The sequence below is a fragment of the Alexandromys fortis genome, unplaced genomic scaffold (genome assembly GCF_014885135.2).
Source record: "Alexandromys fortis isolate MF-2015 unplaced genomic scaffold, M_Fortis_MF-2015_v1.1 scaffold_87, whole genome shotgun sequence".
Classification (NCBI taxonomy): domain Eukaryota; kingdom Metazoa; phylum Chordata; class Mammalia; order Rodentia; family Cricetidae; genus Alexandromys; species Alexandromys fortis.
This window is the reverse complement of record NW_026067971.1, coordinates 4,991,785-5,008,980: the sequence shown is the minus strand read 5'-3', so window position 1 is coordinate 5,008,980 and position 17,196 is coordinate 4,991,785. Positions and strand designations below refer to the sequence as shown.

Sequence of the window (17,196 nt, the reverse complement as noted above, 5' to 3'; positions counted from 1 at the left end):
GATTAAAATACATCATATGTATGAAATCCTCAAAATTCTCAAAAACTAATAATTGCACAAGTTTTTGATGACATTTACTTTATCAGAGTATGATATAAATACAGAGAAAGAGCATGCTGAGCAGTGGCCTGTGTCTGTAAGCATGAGGACTTGAGTTCAGATCCAGCACCAGGTAAAGAGCCTGATAGTGGGAGGGGGAGGCAGGGGATCCCTGGGGCTTGTGGCCAGCTATTCTAGATAATCAGAAGGTCCTGATTCATTCCTCAGGTTCAGTGTGAGAGTGAGGATAACACTAGTGTTGACCGCCACAGGTATGCACACCCATGTACAGCCACACATGTACATACATGCAAAATTAATTATAGAAAATCTGACCAGGCAGTTTGATGTATATTTAGAATGTGACACATTTGTATTCGTGAAACTCATTTTTCTGAACATTTACAGTACTGCAGAAGGAGGAATAGGAGCACACACCTATAATCTCAGGACTTGGTCTGAGGCCCAAGGTTGCTGGACAGCCTGGGCTACAAAGTGAAACTGTCTCTGCTCTCTACTTTGAAAAGAAGAGCAGAAAGTAAAGAGAAGAGAGGGGAAGAATGGGGAAAGTACAGAAGTGGGGGAAATAAGGGGAAGGGGAGAGAGCCGCAGTGAGACACAGAAGAAAGACAGAACCACAGGGCTTCGACCAACAACTCACAAGGAGGTGTCCCACATCTGTGTCAGAATTTTATTGAAGAACCCAGGCTCTGGGAGCAGCGTTATCCATTCCCACAGAGAACTTCCCTCTCAAACTCATTTTTTACATTATTTTGGTGATTTTGTTTACAAAATTGTAGTTTCCAAATGGCTTTTTCATACCTATCTAGTTTCATATGAACTTCCCTCCACCTCTCACCTCCTTTCTCCTCCCTTATCCCATCATCTTTCTTAGACCAGAGTTCACTCTCTGTTTGCATATAACACACATTTTAGTACCCGCCCTAGCAATGGCCCTTTTCACACTTCCTGGCCTCTTCAGGAATCCAAGTTAAGCGCAGAAATCTAAAAATTTCAAGGTAGGACCAACATTTATGAGTGAAATTTGTTTTCTCAGGTCTGGGTTGCCTCACTCAACTTAATGTCTGCCAGTTCCATCCATTTTCCAACAAATTTCATTTTCTTTACAACTGAATAAAATTCTATCACATACATGTTCTAAAGTAACAAAGGAAATGGCATCTTTCAGTCAGCTCAGACACTTCTCAGCCCTCTACACCACACTCAACAGTGATGTCTGCTCTGAAAACACAGTTCAAATTCTCATGACCTCAGCAGTCCAGATGTATTAACCAAAATAATTATCAATATATGAACTTAAACTAAAATAACTGAGTAAGGTGTAAGTCAAAATTAGTTGCCATGTTGGTTTTGAAATAAATATGTTCTGTCAAAACAAATGATACATAGTTAAACTGTTCCTCATTTAGCTTCAACGAAATTGTATTTTTTGCCTTTAAAATGCTGTTCCTCTGACCTTCTGCACCAGGAGACTTTGAGGTATGAGCCCACTCTTGGTCTCTATCTTCCTGACATGGATCTATTATAGTGAGTTATTGTCATTACATTCATCACCAACACCATCTAACCCTGACATGGGGCTATTTCCATTTGTTCTACTATGGCTAGGACAGCAATGAACACAGATGGGCAAGTATCTCTGTAATAGGAGACAGAGTCCTTTGAATACATGTGTGGGAGAAAATCCTTACCAGCTATACCCTTGACAGGGGATAATATCCAGAATACAGAAAAACTTGAAAATATCAAGAAAGCGAATGATATAATAGGCTATGAAAATAAACAGAGAGTTCTCATAGAAGTACACAGAAAGAAAGAAAGAAAGAAAGAAAGAAAGAAAGAAAGAAAGAAAGAAAGAAAGAAAGAAAGAAGAAAGAGGGAGGGAGAGAGGAAAAGAGAGAAGGAATGAAAATAGAAACAAAACTCAGTGGAAAATAAATATTTTTAAAAGTGCACAAATCCTTACCCATCAGAGATTTGTAAATTAAATGATTTGAGATCTATTTCACTTCAATAAAAATGGATATAATTTGATGTGGGATTCCCCTCTGTATGCTGTGAATATCACTGGTCAATGAAATTGTCTTAGGCCTTCTCAGTAAACAGACAAAAGAAAATGGTATGGGAGGTCCTTCTGTCTATGTGTTGCTTTTATTGGTTAATGAATAAAGAAACTGCCTTGGCCTGTTGATAGGGCAGAGGAGAGCTAGGCAGGGAAAATTAAATTGAATGCTGGGAGAAAGAAGGCAGAGTCAGAGAGAAGCTATGTAAGCCCTGCTGGGGACAGACACTGAAACTTTACCGGGTAAGCCACAGCCTCATGGCAATACACAGATTAAAGTAACATGTAAGAGTTAGTCAATAAGAAGCTAGAGCTAATGGGCCAAGCAATGATTTAATTAATGCAGTTTTGTGTGGTTATTTCAGGGCTGAGCAGCCTGGAACAAACAAGTGGCCTCCTATTATAAATTGGTGCCAATATAGCCAGCTAAAATCCACTTAAATCCTGAGAGAGTTTGGAAAGAAAGTCTAGGCATAAAAAAAAAAAGAGCTAAGCATGGCTTAACTCCATGGCTCCTTTAAGAGAGGTTCTCCTGATTCAGCCATAGCAGAAAAAAAAAACACATTCTGAAATGCCAACTTCCTGGTCCATGCAGGTTTTGTGAGCAGAGTGCTACAATTTGCTTAATGGCAACATAGACCCATTGTGTGCCTAAAAATATGGCTGTGAGCATGGATCACACTAAATAGACCTCCACCCCACCATGTTTACCTGGGGGAACAAGTAGGCAGGGTCTTTTTTGACCTAAGAAGCATTTAGCATTTTAAGAAACAATCCTGGTCATAAAAGGATTACAGATACACAATAAATACAAATTCAGGTGGAAACAACGTCTAAATGGGTCACATATTAGATAAATGTATGTAGGCTTGGGAGAAAGAAGAAAGAGTATAGAGAGTTATAACAAAAATTAAATCATTAAAAAAAGCAAAGTCTTTAATGAGACAGAGTAAGATAGCCATAGACTAAAGGAGTAAAGATAATAAAATAATTAATAAACTTGTAGAAAAAGTAATAGATTAAGAAAAATAAGCCACATAAAGATGGAATATACACAGAGAGTCTGAATTGTGTATATTATTGTGTCTTCTTTGAATTTTTTGGCTGTGAAGGAGCTAAGTAACCAACATTTATACTTTAAAGGTATCTTGTCTTCAAAATTTGGGATTAAGGTTATGTTGTTTAAGAAAAGAGGTTCTTCTTTTGTTTCCATAGAGGATGAGTACTTGTGGAATCTTTCCAAACTAACGTGATTTGAAGCACCAAGACCCCAAGAAAGGTCACCATGAACACACTCAAAAATTACTTTGCCCAACAAAAAATAGGAAGCAGTTTGGAGAGAACTATGCCTAAATTCCCAAAAATTGTTTATAAATGTTTCTTTACATTTAATGGTGGATATGATAGAGGATTTGCATTTATATGTATCTTGGTTTATTGATACAATAAATTTAAGGTCAATTTAGTTATGTATATTTCTGCTCTTGATTAAGGTATTGTGTTTGTGCAGCTCATTCAAAATGTAGTGTATAATTAAGAAATAGAAGTCAATAGATAGTCATCTATAATGGTCAAGCTTGTAGTCATGTTAGTTAGATTTTCTAGATGTATAGAGATATATCTCAGATAGGTTATCTTTAAATCTTTCAGAGACCTTCAAAATATGACATTTAAAATGTTTAAGAGCTTAAGATTTCATGACAGTGAGACACATATGCTCCTGGCAACTCCAATCTACTTCAAGAGGATGGTGGGCACCAAAGAGACTCCTTATAGAGTTTCTAGCCATTTGGGCAAAATTCTGCTCTTGTCTGGACTGCTTAACATTATGTTGTATGAACTGGACATGTAGGACCCAAAGAGAAATGACTGTTAAACTTGGCTAAAGGTGAGAATGTCCTTTGGGGTTTCTGCTTTATGAAAAAGTCTGCCAGAAATTCTGCAAGACACAGAAGAAAGTGATTGACAAACTGCCAATATAAGTGGAACTATATTTGAAATTTTTTGCTTCATAGAAAAGTCTGTTGGCTACTATGGGCCTGTAAGCTAAATATTGGATGCCCCAATGTTACAGAAGAACTTTGGGTGACTGTCCAGGTAGCATAACGTCTCTGTCGATTCTAGAGTTTGGGAAGTTGCTTACAATGCACTTCCTGTTTACTTAGGTAATATTATATCCTTCTGGAGTCTTATTATATATAATTTTACTATGTTAATGTTAAAATCTTCCTTTTTATTTCAACAGAAAAGGTGGATGATGTGGGATTCCCCTCCGAATGCTGTGAATACCATTGGTTAATAAAGAATCTTTCTTAGGCCTGATCAGGGCAGAATATAAGTAGGCAGAGAAAACTAAACTGAATGCTGGGAGAAAGAAGGTAGAGTCAGGGAGAAGCCATGTAACTCTGTTGAAGATAAACACTGGAACTTTACCTGGTAGGTGACAGACTTGTGGTGATACATAGATTAATATAAATGTGTTAAATTAATAATGTAAGAGTTAGCCAATAAGAAGCTAGAGCTAATGGGCCAAGCAGTGATTTAATTAATACAGTCTCTGTGTGGTTATTTTGGGGCTGTACAGCCAGGAACAAACAAGTGGCCTTCTACTACCATCATTTATAAAATAAATAAAAAGAAATGATGGTCAGGATGTGGGGGAATGGGGGCCCCTACTCTTTGTTGGTGAACTATAAACTGATGCAGGCACTATTGAAATGAGTGTGGAAATTTCTCAGGAACTAAGAATAGAACTACCATATGGGTGAGTATATCCTGGTCCCCAATTCTATTCCATTAATTTACATTTCTATATCTGTATGTTTTGGATACCATGGCTCTGTTGCATATCTTGAAATCAAGCATGATGATTCCTGTAGCATTATTTTTCTTTTTTAAGATTGATTTCGGTTCCCATGGTCTTTTAAGCATTAATATAATAATTTTAATAATGGTTTTTTCAATTTCTGTGAAGAATGATGGAATTTTAATGGAGATTACAGTGATGATAGATTTTTGTTTCTTTGTTTGTAGAACAGTCATTTTCACAACAGCAAGTTTACCAATCTATGTGCATGGGAGTTCATTCTTCTCTATCTCCCTCAATTCCTTTGTCAGGGTTTTGAAATTCTTACTGTGAGGATCATTTACTTCCTTGATTAGGTTAATTCCAAGATATTGCATTGCTTTTGAGGCTATTGTTGTTAATGTTGTTTTCATGATTATTTTCTCAATTCATTTGTCATTGGTAATAGGAAAGCTCCTGATTTTTGTTTGTTAATTTTGTGTCTGAATGCTTTACTGAGGGTGCTTATTAGCTCTAAGAATTAATAATTTTCTGGTGGAGTCTTTAGGGTCTGTAATGTGTGGTTTCCTGTTATTTACACTTAATGACAATTTGACTTCTCCCTTCCTGTGTGTCACTATCTTTCTCTTGTCTTACTGCTTTAGCTAATATATCTAGAACTGTACTGAACAGGAGTGGAGAGTACAGGTTTCCTGAGTTTATTCCTGATCTTAATGAAAATGCCTTGAGTTTTTCTCCATGGATCATGATGTTGGATAGAGGTCATTCAGTCTGTATCATGCTGAGATCTGTTACCTCCATTCCCCTCCATTTATGTTCTCTTACGAGTTGTTTTCCTGAGAGTGTGCTGGATTTTGTCAAGGTCCTTTCCCACATCTATTAAAAAGATCATGAGATTTTTGTACTTGAGTTTATTTATGTGGTGTATTACATTTATTGATTTGTGTATGTTAAACCCTCTCTGTGTCTCAGAATGATGCCAAATCAATTATAATGAACAGTTGTTTTCATTTCTTTTTGAAATTAGTTTGCATGAATTTTGTGGAGAATGTCTGTGTCTATGTTCCACAATATTTTTTTAATATTCCTGTGTCTTGGTCTGGTTTTTGTATAAGGATCACACTAGCTTCATTAAATGACTTGGGAAGAATTACTTCCTTTTCTACTTTAGGGAATCACTTGAGAGAGCTTACTGCTTTACTTTGAAGGCTTGGTAGAATTGTATCTGATCCGTGACTTTTGGAGTTGTTACACTTCTCTCCCATTTATATTCTTTATCCCATCTATACTTAACTTTGCTAGGTCATAAATGTGTAGAAAACAAATATTATCTTTTGAGGTTTTCCCACTTAGAAGAATATAAGTTTGTAAGATATGCCCTTATTGTTGTAGGTTATAAACCACAGAAGACTATTCACAAATGTGTTTAAGTCAAGAGAAAGATTTTATTAACTGGGTGTTCAGGATCCCAGTGTAGCACTGAGACTTTCTCAAAGTGAGCTTTTATGCACAAAAAGCATGTCCTTGTTTGACATACTTCAGTTAGCAAGAACAGTTCACCAGAAGCAGAACTATAGAAGCTAAAAAGCAAGGCTAGTACATTTTGAGTCTTTCCCAGACTATATGGACTTTGATTTATTAGGCCTTTGTTTCAGTTTTATTAGGTGGTGCTGTTTATGTGATGAGTTCTACATTCTGAATAGTATTTCCATCGTGGAGTCAGCTGTGCTAAGGTCTGTGAACCTGTTCCCCGCTGGTTTTAGTGAATGAGTCAAATTATAGACTCAACCTGTTTTAGTTTAAGATGTAGGACCTGGCTCTTAATCCAATCAGAAAGAGAACTGAAGGCCCGGCCACTGCTGATAGTAGAGTAGTTATCCAGGGCAGTGAGAGAACACAGACTGATACCATATATTATTCCAACCACAGCAAGATTATTTTAAAATTACTGATCAATAGAAACAACACTTTTCTCCAAAATCAATACATATCTTCCTTTATCTCATGAGAAACCTTAACCTCTATTATTTTGTGAGGCAATGTAGCAATTGCTGTAATACCTCTAATTCCTAATCAACCTGTGTACTTAGTTTGAAAAGCATCAGAAGAACCACATTTATTCAGAACATTGTTACTCACAATCAAGTAGTTTCAGTGACTTGGTGATATTTCTGTTACACGGATGTATTAATCTGCGATAGGAACCAGCAGACATCAGAATAAGGAAAAATAATTGTGATATCATCCTCTATTGTTGATTTGGGCTGCCCCAGTCACAGTGAGGTTTGTTAGTCAATTGGTTGACAATCTGGTGGGTTCCTACACCTGTGTAGTCCAGGGGTTGGCTGTCAACCCTTTCCTGAGACATAGAGACTGACTCCCAGGGTTTCTTTCCAAAAGGCCAAACATTTGTTTTGTTGGCCTACCATGTCTCTGATATATATGCTGATGACTTCTATACTTTCCATGAATATATGTAAGAAATCAGTAGAAAAATAGAACCAGTTATTTCACTACCTCTTTAAGCATTTTTTTTAAAATTTACATCTAATTGTTGTTCAATTATCAAAAAAAAAAAACAGTAGCAATTCAAATGCAATGAAAACTATAGGTCAAATTCTATTGACAGAGTGCTTGCTACCTCCTGAGTTATTTGATTACAGGCCCCATCCCCAGGGCTGGTAGTCCTGGATGTTATAGAAAGTCAGGTTAAGCAAATCAAGAAGAGCAAGCCATGAAGAGCACACAGTAAGCAGCTCTATTCCATGGGTACTATGTCCAGAGTCTTACCTTGAGTTTTTGCATGACTTTCCTTGATGATAGACTACAAACTTTAACATGAAATAAACCCTTTTTCCTCCAATTTGATTTTGGTCATGGAGTTTTTTTTTTTTTTTCAAAATAAAAACGCTATCTATGAGGCCTTGATATTCACAAACTATTCAGGACATACAATAAGCTAGAATAATGCCAGTGTCATAAGGGAAAAACCTTCCTTAAAGTTCAAAGATAAAGCAGTGTAGCGCTGTCTTCTAGACTGGTGTTGAAACAATGCTGCAGAGCATCCGCTGTGTGCTAAATGATACCCAGAATCCAGTCTCAGGGGTCTCAGCTCAGTGTCCTAGGCCCTTTAATTCTAGCAGCTGATTTTGTTAATGAGGGGAGCTTGATGCTATGTATACCCCAAATTAGATCTCCAAACCACACAAGAGTATTAATAGGAAAGTGGGGGGATTTTAATACAGTGTTCAGTTTAGCAAACAGCAATGTCCCAAAGTTAATGTCAACTTTTCCAAAGTACATTGACAAAATATGGGAAAAGGGCACAGAAGAGCTCTCTACACTGTCTTCCTAAACTTCTGTATATATGAAAGTATTTGAAAATAAAGTTTATTAAATCAAATGTAGTAGGATACTCCTGTAACTCCAACAGGTCAGGAAGACATGGATTTCAAGCAAGTTTGTCCTAAGGGTATACAAATCTATCTTAATGAATAAAGAAAGAATAAATTGGCTAAAAAGTGGATGGGAACTTGAACCCATGCCTACAAACACTAGAAGACCAAACTGAGCTGTACCAGTGTTCTGATGGCAAACAGAGATGGGTACGTTTTTTCATTTCAGAAGCAACAGGTAGAGACAGGAAGTCTTGAGTAGAGAGGGGCATGACAACCTCTCATGTGTTAGTCACAACCCATTTCCTAACCAAGAATGGTATTCATATGTACCTTGTTTAAAATAATTCACCAAACTGTACTTGAATTTTTTCTTATTTAAATGAATTTTCTATGTAATATATTTCTATGTTTCTTTAGACAAATAATAGTAGTAAGTCTTCCCGTAAGCGAGGAACAATCGCATCTTATGTTTTTGGCCACTTTAGCAGTGTCAGATATGAGCTCTATGAGCTCCATCTCATTTAGCGGATTTTAAACCTATTTTTAAGATGGTCGGTTACAACCATAACATCTGTACCATTATTGTGTCAATATATCTCACAGACATGATATGGGTAGAGGTCATAGAGTTTGTAGCTGGGAGATATTGATTACTCTTCTCTAGTGGCATGCAAAGTGCTTTGAAGCACCACAAATGCTAGCAGTGGGGGGGGGTGTGAAGATTCTAATTGGGTACCTGTTTTATTTATCTTTGTGCAATGACATAAGTGAGTGGGGTCTTTGGCAACAGGGTCCTATCACCATCTTATAGATATCAACTAACAGCCTTTAAAGTAATCTGTGATGTTTGAGAGGTCTATAGGAACTCCTTTGACCAATGACTCAAGATGATGTAATCCATTCCTAACACTCAAGGTGACTTGTTACTTGGTGACATAAAATGTCTTGTAGGGACATTGTCTCCTTCATTGTATTGTGGCTCTACTTAAATTCCTTTTATATGTATGTATTTTAGGTTTAAAGTGATCAATATGGGAGGGCCTAGGCATTGCAGGTGGTGCCATCCCTGAGTTGGTGGTCCTGGGTTCTATAAGAAAGCAGGCTGAGAAAACAATGGGAAGCAAGTCAATAAACAACACTCCTTCCTCTAGATCCTCCACATCAGATCCTGTTTCCAGACTCTTGCCCTGCTGAGTTTCTGTCCTGACTTCCTTTAGTGATGAACAGTGATGTAGAGATATAGACCAAAAAACCATTTCCTCCCCAGATTTCCTTTTGGTTATGGTGTATCTTCATAGCAATAGAAACTCTAACCAAGACACCACTCATAAATCCTCTTTAAAGAGTTCATCAAGGATGTTTTAATGCTCATTCATTATGTGACCATTTTTGTTTGTTTGCTTGCCTGTTTTGAGGTAGACTCTTCTGTGGCCCAGGGCAGCCTCAAACATACTATCTAGCTGAAGCTGACACTGAACTCCTCCCAAGCATGGACCACTACACCAAGTATTTTTTTTTTAATTTTAGAAGTGACAAAGTTTTTCTTTTTCATTTATTTACTTTTTTAAAAAAGAAAACAAACTGTCTTTTTCATTATACATACTTCCTACTTCCTCCCCTCCTCCCATTCCCTCCACATAGCCCTCACCCCACCCCCATCCATTCCTCAGAGAAGGTAAGGCACATTGCTTTGGGGGAAGGTCCAAGGCCCTCCCAATTATATCTAGGCTGAGCAAGGTATCCATCCAAAGAGAACAGGTTCCCAAATAGACATTACATGCAGTAGGGATAAATCCTGATGCTACTGCAAGTGACCCCTCAGTCTGCCCAAACCATACAACAGTCAACCACAATCGGAGGCACTAGTTTGGTCTTGTGCTTGTTCCTTTCCTGGCTGGCTGGAGTTGGTGAGCTCCCATTAACTCAGGTAGACTGTTTCAGTGGGTGAACCTATCATGGTCTTGACCTCTTTGCTGTATTCTCATTCTTCCCACTCTTCAACTGAACTTTGGGAGCTTAGTCCAGTGCTCTGATGCAGGTCTCTGCCTCTGTTTCTATCAGTTGCTACAGTGATATTTAAGATAGTCATCAGTCTGACTACACAACAAGTCAAGATTGGGCCCTGTCTTCTCCATTGCTTAGGGTCTTAGCTGGGGTCATCCTTGTGGATTTCTGAGAATTTCTCTAAAGCCAGATTTCTTGCTAACCCTAAAACAGCTCCCTCAATTAAGATATCTCTTCTCTTGCTCTCATCTCTGTCCTTCTTCCTTCTTGACTATCCTTTCCCTCAAGTTCTCCTCACCTTTTCCATTCTATGCTCCTCTTTCCCTTCTATCCTCCCTTCTCCCCAACCCCCATGTTCCCAATTTTGTCAGGTGATCTTGTCTGTTTCAGCTTTCCAGGTGGATCTGTATATGTTTTTCTTGGGGTTCACCTTATTACTTAGCTTCTCTAGGATCATGAACTATAAGCTCAATATCCTTTGTTTATAACTAGTATCCACTTATGAGTGAGTGCATACCATATTCATCTTTTTAGGTCTGGGTAACCTCACTCAAGATAGTGTTTTCTAGTTCCATCCATTTGCATGCAAAATTCAAGATGTCATTTTTTTTACAACTGAGTAGTGCTGTTTTAGAGCCATGGTTTTAAAACAGAATCACTGTATTTTTCAAGTACTAGACAATGGCCAATGAAAGATTTATTGACTATTATTTGGTGCATGATAGCTTATGTTCTCATTCTGAAGATGAAGAAACTGACACAGATGATCTTAGGAATGTTAAGGTTTTCTAGGACAAATTCTCCTTTCCCATTGTCAGAGAATTTGATTGACTGCCTCCATGATTATTATTGATGAGATGAACTAACACGCAGTACTTACTTACTTACTTAATTAATTAATATGAGCCTCAGATTATCTAACTTATAATTTAATGTGCTGCATTTGTAAGCCTAAAAAATAGTCATTGCTGAATTACAGTATAATAGAAAACAAAGAGAAAAGAGTTTTAATTAATTATTTTACACACATAAATATTTCATTTTATATTTGTAATATTATTTTTAAAAATTGACAATTCCATATATGTATATAATGCACTTCAACCATTCTCACTCATTCCCACATTTCCAATTCCCCTTCCAACCCCTACAGGTGCCTCTCTCTACAAGTCCCTTTCCCACTTTATATCTTTGGGTTTTATCTTATGGCCCACAGTGTTTATCCAGGGTTGTCTGTGTGACCCTGGCTAGCTCTCCTGTGAGTATACCTGTGAAATCAATGACTATCTCTCTCCCACAATGCACCAATAGCTAATAGTTCAGCAGAATGGAGTATGGTCCTGTTGAGTCCCTCTCCAAACCTTGGTGTGCTGATGAAGGACCCAGTCTTGTGCAGGGAACTGCAGATGTTGTGAGATGACCATGGTTCCAAGGGCTGTGTCATGCCCACAATAGAGCATTTCCAGGCATTCTTCTCATCTTCTGGCTCCTCTACCTTTTCTACCCATCTTCCACAAAGTTCTAAGGCTTAGAGGTGCTGGTATAGGTGTTCTGTTTAGGGTTAAACACTCAAGAATCACATACTCTGATACCTTGAGCAGCCATGAGTCTCTGCATTCACCACAGTTCATTACACTGAGAATCTTTCCTGGGTAATGCTGGGTGATGCATGTGTCCATGAGTGTAACTGTTTAGAAGACAGTTTGGAATCACATCTCTTTAAACAACTATTGAAACTTCCTCCTACAAGACCTAAGAACTTCTGCTTTCTTAGATAGTAATAATTGCACATAGGTAAATGATAGGAGGATAATTGTTATACAAGCTAAGGCCACGTGATTCTCCCAGAAGCCCCATGATGAGAGGTTGATGCCCTGGCTCGTCAAGAATTCTTCTCCAGTGCATCTGTAAGTCAACACACACAAAAATAACGTCAAAGCTTACTCATTACATTTACTATTCCTTTCTTTTAAAAACTCAGTTTCAACACATCATTAAAAACTTCATCTTTATATTTAAATGATAGTGCTACTGACATACTAAAAACTTTGTGATATATTATCAATCTACTTGAATCAGGTACCTTGGTTAATTTCAAAAGCCATCTGGAGAGGTGTAGCTATCACATCTATTTAAAAGCATAGAGGCTTAGTAAACTTTGGCAAGTTTAGAGAGTCACATTAAGACCCAATTTTTTAGCCTTTAAGGCGTCATTCATTTCTAAACCTACATCACTGCTTTCTCTTCAAAGGGCAAAGTCACAGGTGAAGTACTTATTTCTGCTGAAGCAGAAAACCTCATTTTCTTAAGAACACACACAGAGATCAAAGCTTTGTGCAATTCTGCTGACTCAGCACACAATCACACAAAAGAACAAGACATCAAGTTCTAGACCAAGGACCAGAGGAGACTAAGGGTTTCCAAGAGGAGTCAGTCAATTGCTGTGAGCTCCTGTACTAAAAGAGCAGTAATAGCCTTGGATGCTTAGGTATGGAGCATGCCCAGGAGCCCAGGGTAGTAGTTGGAGCACAACAGGATGCAGAGATCCTGACACAACTTAGAAAAACAGCTGCTGCTATAATTCCTGAACACACTACAATTACTGTCTGTGTGTCTCCATCCCTGTGTGCCTCTATCTCTGTGTCTCCATCCCTGTGTGTCTCCATCCCCGTGTGTCTCCATCCCTGTGTGTCTTCATCTCTGTGTGCCTCTATCTCTGTGTCTCCATCCCTGTATGTCTCCATCCCCGTGTGTCTCCATCTCTGTGTGCCTCTATCTCTGTGTCTCCATCCCCGTGTGTCTCCATCCCTGTGTGCCTCTATCTCTGTGTCTCCATCCCTATGTATCTTCATCCCCATGTGTCTCCATCTCTGTGTGCCTCTATCTCTGTGTCTCCATCCCTGTGTGTCTCCCTCCACTCCTATGTTTCTCCATTCCCTTGTATCTATTAGGATTTAACAGTTCCCAAATCCACTGAAAGGGCCATTTTCTTCTTCCTCTTGAGAGGACAATCCTTTTGTGTGTACGAGATCTGTGAATGACCCTTCTCTGGTTACACTTTACCCATCCCACCCTGGACAAGAAACCAGTAATTAATTTGTAGTACAAGGATGCCAGACCACACCAGAAGAGAGGAGATGTGGAAAATAGGATATTCCCCCATACTTGTTTTCTTATCAGTAATTCAAACTTAAATTTGGCTTACTATTATTCCTTATTATTTTAACATCCATGAGAGATCTAACGTATCAGCATATTCCTCTCTCATATTTATATATCAAAATCAAGTTTAAAAGAGCAATCATAGAAAATGAAAGTACTGTAACTTTAAAACAATACACTTGTTTTATTAAAAAACCTGTTACTATTTTAGTGACATTACACAAAAATGAGATTTCCTTCTCAACATTCTGAAATATGTCTGTTTCATTTATAGGGCATATCCTCTGGTAGGACATTTTACACACACACACAGACACATAGACACACACACACCACGCTTTGTTTTCTCGAAGTTCTCTGGAGTGTGAGGCAAAGAAAAGACCCTGAATGCTGCCAGGCAAAGCTCAGTCCTTTTGGACCCTGCTGCCTGACATATGGAAACTGTATGCCCTTGTAAGCTATCAGAGCAGTGTATGCCAAATTCAAATATTCTGAATTGTGGAACCCAAACCCACAATCAAGACACCAAAACTATTTTTGAAAGCCTCGAAGAACCCTTTCTGCACATTATCTACACCATGGAACACTCAGATGGAAACACAGCCGCCTGTACATTGGTTACAATGATACACTCTATGGACCCCACAGAAGACAGAGTTAATCCTGAAAGGATGTGTTTCCCCTTTAAGGTGTGGAGCATTCTATGTGCCCATTGTGACACGGAACTCAAGCTTACATCACATAGTTGCGACATCTCCTGAGTTCTGCTGTGTTATTTTCTAGACAGAAGTTTTGTCCCAAGAATTCATTGTGCATCAAAGCCTATAAAACAGAGGGACACAGAAAGGCAAATAGTTTAGTATTTCCACAAGTTTCCACAGAATCAACCATCTATAAATTCAAGTTCAATCTTGACGGCAATTTGCATAAATATTTTTAAATAAACAACCCCACCAAGTTCAGTCTGCCCAGAAAAGCAGTCTCCTCCCCCACACTCAGGAGACTTAGGATTGAAAGATGAAGTTTCCCAACTACTAAGAGATAGACTCTCAACTAAATCACCTCAGGCACCTCTTTCTCTACCTAGACAATAACCCACTAAGCACTGTAGTTAAAATAATACTATTGCTGTATAGAAATAATATATTCTTGATTATTTTCATCAAAACCAGTTGTGATTATGGGAGTAAGAAAGTCTACTAAAACACACTTTACTGGAGAGAAAGCTTGGCAAAACCAATATAGTTCTTGATGGAAGAAGGTAATTGGTTAATTATAATAAACCAATTGCTTGGCCTCATAGCTTAGAACATAGGTGGGTGGAATAAACAGAATAGGATGCTGGGCGGAAGAGGAAGTGAGGTCAGACTCTGCTCTGCTCCCGGAGAGACCCAACAGCTCTGCTCTCTGGAGCAGAGACTCCAGGATGGACGGAGGCTAGACTCTTCCAGGTAAGCACACCTTGGGGTGCTTACACACATCATTAGAAATGGGCTAGTCCAGGTGCGAGAATTAACCTGTAAGGGCTAGAGTTCATGGGCCAAGCAGTTCTTAAATGAATACAGTTTGTGTGTTGTTATTTCGGGCATGAGCTAGCCAAGCGGCCGGGGTGTTGGGGACGCAGCCCCGCCGCTCCTATTTCAACAGATGGCGCCCAGACGTGTGGCTAACTGAATCCACAAAAAGCCTGAGAAAGCTTGGGAAAGAATGGAGTGAAGCATGTTTTCTTGGTAGCAGAAATTTCTTGGGTCTGCTCCGCTTGCTAGAGGCAAGCAAGCGCTCTCATCTAAGAGAGGCTTCCTGACTCAGCTTCAGCTGCAAAACCCTGCAGCTCATTAAGAGGTCCTGCCACGAAACACTTAAACGGTGTTGGTGAAAAGCTGAACGCATGCTTTTCGGTTTTCAGCCGTAGCAGGAAAAAAGTTGTGCTGTTTAAAAATGCCGGCTTTCTGGGCCGTCCTGCCAGGGCAAACTCTGACTGAGGCAGGAGGGCCAACTACCGAGAGAGGACTTGACTGTTGTCTGTTGTAGCTCGCTGGCTGGCAGGGACCTTGAAACGCCATAGAATTGTGGCTATAAACATGGCTACAGCCTGTATCTCCACCATGAGGCTGGAAAGCTAAGGAATGGACTGGATCTACCTGGCAAAGCCACGGCTTTAATCCTACTCATATTGCTCAGTAATTTAAAGGCTCGTGTGGTCAGAAAAAGAGAGATATACAGTAAAGAGATTCAAAGACAAAGAAAATGTTTAAATGATTTACAGTGTGTTAAAAATATATGCAAGCTAAAAGTTAAAAGTTCTTAAAAAAAAAAAAGAAAAAGAGAAGTTGTGTGTGGTAGTACACGCCTTTAATCCCAGTGCCTAGAAGGCAGAGACAAACAGATCTCTGTGAGTTCAAGGTGTGGTAGCAAACACCTTTAATCCCAATGCCTGGGAGGCAGAGACAGGCAGATCTCTGAGAGTTCAAGGAGAGCCTGGTCTACAGAGTTATTCCAGGTCAAAGAGATACAGAGAATATAAAAGTAAAAATAAACGAAATAGAGGTTAAAATAAAGCGTACAAAGATGGAAAATACACAGAGAATCTTGATACTGTATACTATTATGCTCTCTTTGAATTGTTTGAATGCTGAGGAAGGAGCAACAGCTGCCAAAAGATATTTGTTTATAAATGCTGCTGAACTAATCCATCGTAGAGATTTTGATGCCTTGACTTTGAAATTTGGATCTAAGGACATGATACTTTGGAAAGGAGTTTCTTTTTTTGTTTTCACAGAGGATGAGACCCTGTTCATTTCTTCTATTCCGATATGGTATGATGGACCACGCCCTCCTGAACGGTTGCTGTGAATACCTTCAGAAAATTGCTTCGCTCAACTGCCAACTGAGATGAAACTAGCACACAGGTTATACCATGAAAGACCTAATTAACGACGCCCCCATTCAGCAGGAAGCAGTTTGGAGAGAAAAAACTGCGCCCATGTTCCCAAATATGGTTTATAAATGTTCTTTTACATTTAAAGGGGGAGATGATATAGGTATGAATAATTTACATTGATATGGATTTTGCTTTAGTGATTTAAATTTAAGGTTAATTTTGTAATGTATATAGGTTGTTAATGAATAATCATTAATAATAGTTAAGTTTGTAGTCATGTTAGTTAAGATTTTCTAGATGTGCATAGATATATTTTAGATAGGCATTCTTCATATTTTTCAAAGATTATAGAATATGGCATTTTAAATGTTTTAATAACTTAGGACTTTTCATGACAATGAGACACTCTGCTCCTGGCAGCACCAATCTACTTCAAGAGGAAGATGGGCATCGAAGAGGATCCTTATGGAGTTTGATAGCCATTTGGGCAAGAAACTGCTCTTGCCTGGACTATTGCATAAACTGGACACAGAGAACCCGCAGAGAGAGGACTGCTGAACTTGCCTAAAGGTGAGATGATCTTTCGGGGTTCCTGATTCATGAAAGAGTCTGCAAGACATTCTTCAGGACAAGCAGATAGTGACTGCCTTTGAAATTTCCTGCTTTGTGGAAATGTCTGCTGGAAACTATGGGCCTGTAGGCCGAAGATGGATGCCCCAACGGTACAGAGGAACTTTGGGTGACTGTCCAGGCAGCGAGATGTCTCTGTCATTTCTAGAGCTTTGGATGTTAAGTTAAAGCCTTCTTTTTTTTTTTTTTTTTT

General features: G+C 38.7%; 1 protein-coding gene across 1 annotated transcript in view; it reads right to left on the bottom strand.

The window, feature by feature from the left end:
- Positions 1 to 12,057: 12,057 nt before the first annotated feature.
- Positions 12,058 to 17,196, bottom strand: part of LOC126509656 (ATP-binding cassette sub-family G member 3-like) — a 34,021-nt gene continuing 28,882 nt past the window's right edge. Inside the window, exons 14-15 of the mRNA XM_050155671.1 lie at positions 14,229 to 14,314; positions 12,058 to 12,235 (exon numbers count right to left, since the gene is read on the bottom strand). Of these exons, the coding sequence (XP_050011628.1) occupies positions 12,058 to 12,235; positions 14,229 to 14,314 (264 nt within the window). The remainder of the gene's footprint in view (positions 12,236 to 14,228; positions 14,315 to 17,196) is intronic.